The sequence below is a fragment of the Misgurnus anguillicaudatus genome, chromosome 8 (assembly GCF_027580225.2).
Source record: "Misgurnus anguillicaudatus chromosome 8, ASM2758022v2, whole genome shotgun sequence".
In the NCBI taxonomy this organism is placed as follows: domain Eukaryota; kingdom Metazoa; phylum Chordata; class Actinopteri; order Cypriniformes; family Cobitidae; genus Misgurnus; species Misgurnus anguillicaudatus.
In genome coordinates, this window is record NC_073344.2 from 37,285,286 (window position 1) to 37,298,076 (window position 12,791).

At 35.8% G+C, this 12,791-nt stretch overlaps 1 protein-coding gene across 14 annotated transcripts in view; it reads right to left on the reverse strand.

Moving 5' to 3' along the window:
• The window catches only part of inpp4ab (inositol polyphosphate-4-phosphatase type I Ab), a 72,276-nt gene that overhangs the window by 18,540 nt on the left and 40,945 nt on the right, over positions 1-12,791 (reverse strand). For 8 of the 14 annotated variants that reach the window (XM_073870868.1, XM_073870862.1, XM_073870870.1 and 5 more), the window contains 5 exons: positions 9,849-9,996; positions 9,620-9,750; positions 9,241-9,345; positions 3,657-3,765; positions 2,398-2,415 (listed from right to left, as the gene is read on the reverse strand). In XM_073870868.1, the coding sequence (XP_073726969.1) occupies positions 2,398-2,415; positions 3,657-3,765; positions 9,241-9,345; positions 9,620-9,750; positions 9,849-9,996 (511 nt within the window). The remainder of the gene's footprint in view (positions 1-2,397; positions 2,416-3,656; positions 3,766-9,240; positions 9,346-9,619; positions 9,751-9,848; positions 9,997-12,791) is intronic. The other 6 variants (XM_073870869.1, XM_073870867.1, XM_073870866.1 and 3 more) reach the window with 1 other exon arrangement.

Sequence of the window (12,791 nt, forward strand, 5' to 3'; positions counted from 1 at the left end):
GAAAAGCTCTGTGTCCCTGATTGGCCAGCTTATCTGTACGCTGTGATTGGCCTGAATACCTCTGAAGTCGGAAACATGACGCTCCTTACCATGTTTGAAAGATTTGGTTGCTATACAGGAGTTAAACGGGAGGAATTATGATAATGCCGGTTATGTCTACATCAACAGGGCAAGGAAGTAAACTGTTGCCTACAATCCGTGTGTTTGTTGTAGTCCAAGAAAAGAGATTACTTTGGAGATGATAACTCGCATCATCGTTTACTTTCGGGTATGTACCTTTTGCATATCATAAACATGTACTAATACACACCTACACACCAAAGGAAATTTAAAAACATGAATCGGCCAATACTGTAGATGTGTGATTCTCACGAAACCATTGAAACACCACGGCACTAATGATTTTAGCTTTAAAATGTGTAATATAGTAACATTAAAAAGCATCAGAATTAACACAATACTGTGTTCTACCTTGCACAATGTGTGATTTCAACATAAGAATTTATAATTGTAAATTTGATCTCATTTTCTGCTGAAATTCTCATTACCGCAATGTGTCCGGCTGTGTTTGAACATGCGTTATGTTGTAATTTAATCAAATTAACACAAAAATATTATTAAGAAAAAAAATAAATGGATGTTTTGCTAGACTACTTTAGATGACAGAAAAAATATTTACTGAATATTCATGTATAATAATAATGAAGAAAAATTAGGAAAATGATATGTCCATGCCTGATGTTCTCATCCTCCGCAACACTTTTTGAGAACAGTTTAAGCAAACATACAGAATTTTAATAAAGTTTGATTTTGAGTGACCAAGCACATGGACCAGTTACTTCAAGATGGCTACCAGGTAAGATCATTTTTTTACAGTTAATTTGAAATATTGTCTTGTCAGAATGCTTACACGACATTTTGATTATCATTACCGCAACAGATGCTTATTAAATGTTAATTTAATTAATAGAAGCATAATACTTTGATTTTAAATGCATGTGCAGAATCTCCAAATTATGTTCTTTTAGGTTTGTCATGTCATTTTGAAAATATGTCAGTGTTGATGTTTTCTGACTGTTGCGGCAATGAGATTTTTTAGGACAAATTTTTTAAATTATGTTACAAAAAGTGTTAAATGATAAGTAAAAGTTTTTAAATTAATGTTCCCATTTACTCCAGACTTTGTTTTTCAATGTCTGGTGGGAAAAAAAGTAAATTTAAGCAATTTTTACATTTTCATGCTTGACATGTTTAAAACCAAGTTTTCGTGAGAATCACCCAGGTGCTCTTAAAAGTAATTCAAATGACTCCAGAGAGTTAATATAAGTTTTTAAAGCGAAATGATACATTCTTAAAAGAAATACAATTAATATTTTTATAGATTGATACATTGCGTACCCATGGAAACACAAATCAGTGTGGCAAGTCCAAACATGGCGGCACACATCAAATCAAATTGGTTCTTATGTGTCTCATGATGAAATATGCATATAACAACTAGTCGCGAGAGTGTTCAGTTAACGAAAGGAAGTCATATACATTTTGAATGGCACACATTTTCATTTTATGGTGCAATTTTTCTTTAACTGTAAGGCCATATTCATATGATTTCTCACATTCATATACATACGAGTGAAATGTCTCTGCTACAAAGCCTCTGATAATATTCACCCAGTTATTGTACTAGTTCAGTCTATTACAGTAACTATTCTCCAGGGATTTCACTGACACAGAAATATCCAACAGGAAGCACAAATATACAGTACTGTGTGAAAGTCTTAGGCCACTACCACTAGCTTTGTGTTTTAGCTGTGTTAATGTCCATCCATATTAATTTAATACCCTTTTTTATTAAGATACAAACAAAAATACTAAATTCAGTACAATACTACAATCAGAACACATATTGAGGTATTTGGTGAGACTGAAGTCCTGAAGTCATTCGAATAGAATTAGAAATTAGGATTTCATTTCATTTAGGTTTAAGAGATCCTGGAGTTGCCTGCTATTTCTCAAGTAGAAGGGGAGTTTATCCTAAATACTTGACACTTCAGCTTATACTTTTATACTGTTTTTAATATACAATTAACATACAAATTTCCTGTATTCTAATAAAAAGACCAAAAAATAATATAAATTATATATGATCACTATACCATTGCAAAAACAAAAAATCTAATAGTGGCATGGTGGCCTTAGACTTTTGCACAGTACTGTACATGTGTGTGTATGCTTAGAATGGACAAATATGAGACACTCATTTTTGAACACACACAAATTATTAATATTTAGCAGAAAACAAAGTGAAGGGTTGATTCATGGATAAATGAGCACTGTCACGGAAAAAACAAACCACAAAAACTAACCAACATACAAGTTAAAAAAACAAAAACTCACCATTCCTCCTCATAAATGCTGAACACGCAATAAAAGCAAAACAGGCAATTAAAACTCAAGAGAAAGAAACTAAACTTGATCTAAACACCTAAGGTGTATCCTAAAGGAAAATTTAAACACCGACATACCAGCACATAAAAGCAGCCCGGAAAAACAAAGCTTAAATGAGAGCAAATGGTTTAGACACTAAACTTTATAGAATATTATACACTTTCGAAATGATCAACATGCAAAAAGTACAATTAAAACAAAGTGCTTAATATGAGATGATAAAGCTATGTTATAATTCAAATGCTGCTCAATGCATGGAAACGAATTTTCAAATATTTTCTTCTTAATGACTCAATGAACACATATAAAAGCATACAGATTCGATCAAATCTGCATAGATAAATAACCAGACAGTCAATAATACAACATATACATTACCGATCAAAAGTTTTGAAACATTAACTTGTGTTTTATTTATATTTTTTCCACATTAGAATAATAATAAACTAGGGATGCACCAATAGGATTTTTTTGGGCCAATACCGATTTAGACAGACAACTTCTGGCCGATACCGATGCCGATATTAAACACTTGTATATAATACTATACAGTTGGTCTATTAGCTAGTTTATTTCTGCATCAAATTATTTTTACTGAACATGGATTGAATCTAATTAACATTCAACTGACCAACAAAATAAGAGAGGCACAAATTAAGCTAAAACAAATATAATAAGACTGCATGACAACCTTCAAAGGTGGTTTTTGCTATTAAGCATTTATTTTATTAACAACATTAACTCATTTTTTACATTTAATGGATTTCTTTATGCAGTTAATTAATAAACAATCAGTATCGGCCTTTCTTGTGCTATTGCCGATATGCCAATGGTTTCAAATTCATCAAAAATCGGCCGATAAATATCGGCGGCCGATACATCGGTGCATCACTATAATAAACTCATACAAACTATGGCATAACACAAATGTTGGTATATTTTTATCTATGAAAGACATTTCAAGCATTTAAGCATACACCATTAAATTAATTAATTTTTAAGATCATTGTTAACATTTCAGTCAAGTGTTTCAAAACTTTTGACTGGTAGTGTAGATCTAAACAGCCACCTGTGCATGAGGTCCTTACCACAAACTCATGGTAGCTCCATATTTACATACACTCAAATTTAGTGTACACAAATGCATAAAAGCACACACACAGTTTGGCCTGCATCTTTAAACCAGACAGGGTCAAATCATAACTTACAGTTTCTTTGCTTCTTCGAATTTTGGGAGGAGTTTCCGCAAACCGCCATTTTTGAAGCCTTGACAGTGAGCTGCAGGGGCACCGAGCGTCACCACATCATAAGTGTGATCTAAAACACAGACACACCCATCTATGTCACATTTTCCATTAACATGGTTGTGATACTTTAAATAAGTACAGAGTTATTCTAATTAAAGAATAACTCTTCACTTAGTTCACTTAAATATCAAAATGCTTATACTTTGTTTACCATTTTGCCATGTTGACCCCTAAATAAGAAAATAAGATTATCTTAATATAAATCATTTATTTGTGTTCATCTGAAGTCATACGCATCTGAAATGTCATGAGCGTGAGAACATTATGAAAGAATTGTCATATTTTGATTAACTATAAAGTGCGTCAGTTGTAATTATTGCACCATACTTTACTTTTACCAATGTATTCAAAGTACATCAAATTTATTGCAAACCACACTTTCCCTAGGGCAGTGCTTCTCAATTATTTTCTGTCACGCCCACCCTAGGAAGAAGTAAACATTTCGTGCCCCCCCCAACTCTCCGCCGCGACTGTAAATAGAATAATTTGTCTATAAAATTACACATCTGCAAAACATTGTATCCTTATTAACATAAAAAAAACACAAAAAAATAAATATCAATCAACTTACAACAAACAATAACTAAATTAACATTGTTTTTTAGTCTGTAACAGAAAAGACTTAAAAATGCATCAATTTGCCTAAAATAAAAAAATCAATTATTATTTAAAGTATATTATTTTTTGACCATATTATACTGTAAAATTAAATTAATTATAATAATAATAAAAAACTTAAGCGGCTTATCAGCGTGATTGGGGTGTAATGTCTTTAAGTGACGGTGCAAAAAAAAATAACTTCCCGAAAAAGTATTTTCCCCTGGGTCTCGCGTGCCCCCCCTGGTGTCGCTTCGAGCCCCCCCTGGGGGTCCCGCCCCACTATTTGAGAAGCACTGCCCTAGGGTGAGACATAAAGAAACATCAAGAGAAAAAACCTTTTGGGGAAATTTTCCGGAAAAGGTGGCTATTTGAAGCTGCTAAAATCTGATATGGCAAATAAACAGCATTTTTTCTTTTTTTGGGGGGGGGTGAATTACGCCTTCAATAAAAAGCACAGTGGCAAGAAAAAGTATGTGAACCCCTAGGAATAAACTGTTTTTCTACAGTGATTTGCCATAAAAAGTTATTTGATAGGTCACAACATTAGACAAACACAATATGCATAAGCTGACAACATCCAATTAATTCAAGTTTCTGTTGTCTTTTTTGCTAACACCCATTAAAGGTTCTCTAAGCGAATCTGTGTGTTGATTTTTGAAATGTGTTTTCAAACAAACTGAGCGTAGTTAACTCCTCCCCCTCCCTTCCGTGCTTTCATGAACGCGCCCAAACCCAACCCCCAAATCCTTCTTGGCGTTTATTGGTTAGAACACTTTGTTATGGTTTCTGGTGTAGGTTTGGCCAGTTTGCTATTATTGCAGTTTGTGGAGGCTGGGCTGTCTACAGAGATCACGTTTTTTACAGTTTGATCAGCAGACAGGAAGCAAGCAGATAGTGAGGAGATGTTTGCTGTATGTAACAAAAAATGTTTATGGTCTAAAATGCGTGAATTCGCTTAGAGAACCTTTAAACATTCACAGTGCTAGAGCAAATTGTAAGTGAACCCATAGACTAATTACTTTATTGAAAGCTAATTTGTGTCAGAAGCTGGCAAACTGGAGTCCAATTAACATAATCTGTTTAAAGGTGTGGTTTAGTGCAACTTTGATTGATTAACTCTTTCCAGGCCAGTGTTTTTTTTTTTTTTAAAGTTGCCAGCCAGCGACAGCATTTTTCATCATTTTCATAAAAGTTTATTGCCTTCCAGAAAATTTTCATACAATATATCAAATGAAAGAACAGACCCTCTGCTTTCAAGGAAAAAAGTTTCATCCTAGCTTCATTTGTTCGCTTTTTATCACCTCTCAAATATGGGTAGGTTTCTTCAAAAACACCAAATTTTGAGCAAAAAGCTGAGATAATTCAATTTCTGTGAAGGACATTTGATAGAAATCAGATTCAGAGCAATCCTTAAAACTGACACGGAAATACAGCTGTTTGCCCTAGGGCGATACTTCCGGGTTTTATAAGTTGCGGAATCCAGAAATACTCGTCATTGGCAGGAAAGTGTTTTCTCTTAATTGACGAGTTAACTCGTCAATGGCGGGGAAAGAGTTAAAAGACACTCAAACAATTTAAGAATGCTGTCCTTAAGAACCATCAGCTCTTATGAACCATGCATCTCTAAAGATATCTGATCAAGAGTTGTTGCACTTCATTAGGCTAAAAAGGATACAAAACAATTTCAAAATGTTTAGACATCCATAAGTCTACAGTTAGATAAATTGTCTATAAATGGAGATAATTTAATACTGTAGCTACCATTCCTAGAAGTGGGCACAAGATGACCCCTAACACACAACACAGAGTACTCAATTAAAGGAATATTCCATTTTCTTAAAAGAAAAATCCAGATAATCTACTCACCACCATGTCATCCAAAATGTTGATGTCTTTCTTTGTTCAGTCGAGAAAAAATTATGTTTTTTGAGGAAAAGATTGCAGGATTTTTCTCATTTTAACGGACTTTAATAGAGCCCAAATTTAATACTTAACTCAACACTTAACAGTTTTTTTCAACTGAGTTTCAAAGGTCTATAAACGATCCCAAACGAGGCATAAGGGTCTTATCTAGCAAAACGACTGTCATTTTTGACAAGAAAAATAAAAAATATGCTCTTTTAAACCACAATTTCTCGTCTAGGTCCGGTCCAGCGCGACCTAATGTAAATGCGTAGTGACGTAGGGAGGTCACGTGTTACATATATAAAACGCAAATTTGCGGACCATTGTAAACAATAAACTGACACAAAGACATTAATTAGTATCAGTTGACATACAACAAAGTAGGAACGGTCCTCTTTTAACACATTTGTTAACACTGGGGCGGAGTTTCGCGTTCGTCCTCTGTGACCTCTTGACATCATGACGTATTGCGTGGGGTCGCGCTGGCGCATCACGACCGGATTTAGACGAGAAGTTGTGGTTTAAAAGTGGATATTTTTTCTTTTTCTTTTCCAAAATGACAATCGTTTCGTTAGATAAGACCCTTATGCCTCGTTTGGGATCGTTTATAGTCATTTGAAACTCCGTTAAAAAAACTGTTAAGTGTTGAGTTAAGTATTAAAATGTTGGGCTCTATTAAAGTCCATTAAAGCAACACTAAAGAACTCTGGCTCTTTGCTCCCCCTACAGGTTAGAAGCGTAATTGTTCATTACCACTGTCGTAAATACTGCAGCATAGCTGGCTCTGATTGGATTGTAGGTCTGCCGTAAAGCAAGTTTTTGTAGTTTTCACTCGAACTACAGGACCGCTACCCAACGGTTGGAAACTTCTTTAGTGCGGTTTTGGCCGATAGAGGGCTGCAAAGCGAATGTGAAAGTGCCATTCACCCTGTTTTGTGTGGATGAACCACTGAAACTTTTTTGGAAACTTATTTTAAGGTAAAAAAAACTCTTTGGTGTTGCTTTAAAATGAGAAAAATCCTGCAATGTTTTCCTCAAAAAACATAATTTGACTGGACTGAACAAAGAAAGACATCAACGTTTTGGATGACATGATGGTGAGTAAATTATCTGGATTTTTCTTTTAAGAAAATGGAATATTCCTTTAAGTAAAAAAACACAAGTAACAGCAAAAGGCTTGAAGACATCATTGGAACTGGCACACATCTCTATTCATGAGCACCTTGGCCAACCCCAGTGCTACTGGGAAAATATTTTATGGACTGATGAAACAAAAATGTAATTGTTCGGGGAAAATACTATGGTGCAAAAAGGGTACAGCTTACCAATTGTAAGCCAACGGATGATGCAGCAGGACAATAACCTTAACCATTAAAGTAAATCCACCACAGACAGGCTTAAGAAAAACAAAATGCGGCATTTGGAGTGGCCTAGTCAAACCTTGTTGCTTGACCTCAAGAGAGCGGTTCACACCAGACATCCTACAAATGTGTCTTGGTTGAATTGGTTTTGTAAAGAGGAATAGATAAAAATTCCTTCTGAATGATGTGCAGGTCTGATTCAGAACTACTAAAAGCGCTTGCTTGAAGTAATGGCTGCCATAAAAGGTTCAACAAGATATTAAATTCAAAGGTTCAATTAAATTTTCCTCCAGCACTGTGAATGTTTGATGGGTGTTTTCAAAAGAGACAAAATAAACTAGAATTATTTGTGTGTTGTCAGCTTATACACATTGTCTTTGTCTATTGTTGTGACCTAGATGAGGATCAGATCACATTTTATGGCAAATCACAGTAGTTTATTCCTAGAGGTTCACATACTTTTCTTGCCACTGTATTAGGGGTGGCACAGTTCATGAAAAAAATCCGAACCGTTCGGTTCGCTTGTCTCGGTTCGGAGCGCGCGTGTGTCGTACGGTTCAACGGTTCATGGCATGCGCAATGTATGTAGCGAAAAGCGCGAATAGCGCGAAAGAAGAGGTGACTGGTGTGGAGAGTGAGTGCTGCCGGTCATGTTACGTGTAGAAATGGCAAGATGGAGAGAAAAAGAAGTCTGCCCGCAGTTGGAGGATGCGCCAGCGTCGTATAAGTTTGGTGTGTGGAAACATTTTTTATTTCATGTTACCTATGATGACAACGGAAATAAAACAATAGATAGAACTGCAGTCTATGGGTTGAATGTGTTCGAACAGCCACACGCGACAGCCTTCTCTCCGCCCATTTATCTAATCTGAGGTAATGAACACTGTTTTACGTCTTTTCGTATTCAGGGCTATTTTTAGCCTTTCATTGATAAAACGAAAGCGGCTGATTTCCGCGTAGTTTCATTTTGCTAGCGTGTGAAAGTTGCGCGATCTTATTTCATAAACTGCCCCTTAAAGTAATCAGGACAGAAATGGTCAAAAGTGGACAAAAGAGACGGATTTAAATATTACAGGTGTAAACGTTATGTTTCTCTCTTGTTCACATATTCTCTCTGCAGTATTTAAGCAGCCTCTCAGTGATAAATCTTAAAGCTACACTGAAGTTGGCATTTTGATAAATGCAAGTTATCTTTGTGTGCTAAAAATGCACACAAAGTTCATGTAGATGGCAATACACATTCTCTTTTTTGCCAAATAAATAAAAAGCATGTTGAAATCATCAATGTCTTCCCTCTCGCTGTGTCAAAATCTCGCCTGGCTTTCCTCAGGGATGTTCCCAATAATGTGCTTAAAGTTAAATTCAGTTTGTGCATGATTACATGATATAACTTTTTTAATACTGTATCCTAAATTATGGATAATTAATACATTAATAAGATAATAAATTTCTGGAGTGTAAAAAAAATAACAACAAGAACCGTACTGAACCGAGAACCGTGAGCATAGAACCGTGATACGAACCGAACCGAGAGTTTTGTGAACCGTGCCACCCCTACACTGTATGCTGACAAAGAGCCAGTATGACTAGGCAGAATAAAAAAGAAATTAAGGTCTAACCAAAGGCAGACTCGTCCTGAACTCTCATTCTCTGTACATGTAGGTTGGTGGGCATAAACTCCAACTTCCTTTCTGCTTTTAGATTACTGGCTTTAAATGATGGACCTGGAAGAGACAAAGAGAGGGAGAGAGAGACCCCTTTATCATTTAACTGTTTGTCTGGAAATAGATTTTAGAGAACAAGTAAATATGACAAAACATTTGGGTAACTTTCAGGTCTTTCCAAAAGTTTCTAAATGTGGCACATTAGCATGTGTTTCCTGTGTACATCTCACACTTGCATTAGGAAACTGAAAATCACACCTCAAGAATAATGAAACTAAAGTGTGAAACACATTAAGAAGATCATGACATGGACCTGAAAGAACAACACACTTACCTTTGTAGTCCTGCAGGTCCGTGATCGTATCCTGATAGGTCAAGAGGACGCTCTGGTACTGCGTCACGATCTGTCGCCGAAGATTCTCCCAACACGGAGACAACTCTCCCAACTCCTCCAGCTCTGACACCCTAAGAACACCGCAAGACACATGAGTGTAAAATAATCACATTATGTTATAAACACATTGGATTTCAGTGAACTGTATGTGTGAGATTATGATGGACACCTGGTGGAATCATCTTCCAATAATAGTTTGACAAATTGTCGCGGGATGTTGAGGGATAAGATGCTTTCGGCCATCTGTTCCAGGATGCGTAAATGATTTCCGTCCGTGGTTGGAAAACGATACATACGACACATGGTGCCACCAAACACTGAGACACAAAGGGGCAAAATAAAGCGTCAATTGTGCCAAGCAGTCCTTTTGTATTAAACACTGAAGTACACCTGCTGCACTAAAATCTAATTTCTGGGTATTTCTGGGTACATCTAGTTTCAGGCATTCAGTTTCACTTCTGTCATTAAAAATGGAGCCAAGTGCCCTTGAACCTGAATATGTCACTATTAAACATAATTATTTTTTCTTAGTACCACACACTGCACCCAAAATGAAAATATATAACATCTGTCAGTGTATCCCAAAAGCCATTAAAAAGTATGAATCAAACACTGCATGAAATAAAAACACAGGAAGTTTTGGTGACCTGGTTTTACGTTGATAACACTGCTAATACACCAGTCAGATTATTACCCGCTTGTTAAAGGAAAACACCATCGTTTTCAATATTTTACTATGTTCTTACATCAATTAATACATTCCTAACTTTTTTCAATGCGTACACTAATCTTTGTACAGTGCATTGTGAATGTTTTAGCATTTAGCCTAGCCCCATTCATTCCTTAGGATCCAAACAGGGATAAATTTAGAAGCCATCAAACACTTTCATGTTTTCCCTATTTAAAGACTGTTACATGAGTAGTTACACGAGCAAGTATGGTGGCACAAAATAAAATGTAGCGATTTTTTTAAGCGACTAAAAAATAAGAACTATATTGTATGGCGGAAGAGCGCTTAGTTTGCAGCACTTTGACCTTGGCGCACAGTAATATTGACAGAAGTTTTAGCAAGAGGGGGCGTCGTCATGAGTGACAGAAGTGATTTTTGTGTGAGCATATCCCCCTGACCACTCAGTGAGTTTCACAGCTTTGTAAACGAAAGTGTAATGCATTTTGGGAAGGATTGTTCCAGTGCACCTATGCAGCCATTGTAGAGGCGGGAGGTGAAACAACAAACACCCGAAAATTCTCGGGGCAGCCGCATATGTCGAAATTTCAGTCAAAACCGTTCTATTTCATCATAAACAATTTGAAAACAGGGCTTTAAGTGTAAAATACCGAACTAATCCTTTAACACAGTTATAGAGTTGTTTCCTCATGCTAAACGTAGGCAAAGTGTCAAAAAAGCAAAGAAGAAGTGTGTTTTTGGATGTAAGGAGATGAAATCCAGCCTTATGGAAACAATGGATATAGTTTATTATCCAGGGTAGCAGTGGAGTTTTGCTTGTGTGTTTGATGCGCTGGATGTTCCCAACCGGGTCACGAGTTGCACGCGGTAAGTAGAACTTCTGTCTTATGTGTGAAATAGGCGTGTGCATATTATATAAATGACACAAACATGTAGTGAATCATAAGTTATAAGTGTTGTATAGTGTTGCATGCCTCGTATTCGCTCTTACTGCGGTAGTAACTCCTCGTTCTTAATTTTTTCGTACGTTATCGGAAAGATTTGGTAAAGCTAATCTTTCTTTTATTAAACTAAAGACTTTTCGGAGATAAAAAGGATGTAATATTACTCTATAGGTACTCCAGATTAACATCAGAAATGCAGCAACAGCGTGTGTTACGTGAGCTTTAAAAAATCCATGTCAATGAGTCCATGGATTGAGTTATGGATTTTACATATGTGACGCATAAGCTTTCGACGGGCTCACGCAATACGTAAGGTCACATGGCTAGTGCAAGACGAGTTTGAAAGTGCTTATTTTTTATTTTTCTTGACGAAAATTACGATTTTGATAGATAAGACCCTTATGCCTTGTTTAGAGCCTTTTGAAGCTGCATTGAAACGGCAATTTTAAACTGCATTGAAACTGTATACTGTTGGGGTCCAATCTACGGTTGGGGTTCAGCAGCGTTGGGAAAAGTTACTTTTAAAAGTAATGCATTACAATATTAAGTTACTCCCCAAAAAAGTAACTAATTGCGTTACTTAGTTACTTTTTATGGAAAGTAATACTTACATTACTTTAAAGTTACTTTTGCATTACTTTTTCTTATTTGGCTGAGGCTTGATCTCTTTCAGGCCTTGTAGATGTTTTTTATGACTGAGAAGTTCTGCATTTAGAAATTGCATACTTTCATTGCAAAAATGTCAAGCTCTGGCCTCCCATCTCCGTTTCTCACTCAAACTGTTCCCGCTCAGGTGCACACGCATAGAGTGTGTAATTCTATGTGACTACTTTCAGTTTAATTCAGTACATTTTTTTAATCAAATTAATTAAACTGAAACGTAACTCACATTACTTTTTTAAAAAAGTAACTCAAATATTAATGTGTACATTTATAAAGTAATGCGTTACTTTACTCGTTACTTCAGAAAAGTAATATTGTTACGTAATGCATGTAAGCTGTAATGCATTACCCCCAACACTGGGGTCCAGTCTATTAAATAGAGAAAAATCCTGGAGTATTTTCCTAAAAATAAAAAATGAATTTCTTCTCGACTTACCAAATAAAGACATCAACAATTAGGATGACATGGGGGTGAGTAAATTATTGGGAGTTTATTTTTTATGAAAGTGGAATATTCCTTTAACAAGCGAATTAGCATTATAATCTGATAATACTATCCAGCAACAACAAAAGTAATCCAACCCTGCACATTTTTTATGCTTACGGCAATAACAAATCTGTGCAACGCATATTGCAGTGCTGCCACATATTGCAAACATAATAACCAGAGGTGGGCAGCTCCACTGTACAGGATAAGAATGTTTCATATTGCTGATCACAATCACATTTCAAAGTTCATATTTCCTCCACAGGCTATAAAAATAAGCAATTTTTCTACTAGTTGACATGTCTAGACATTTCTGCAGCTCCATGAATA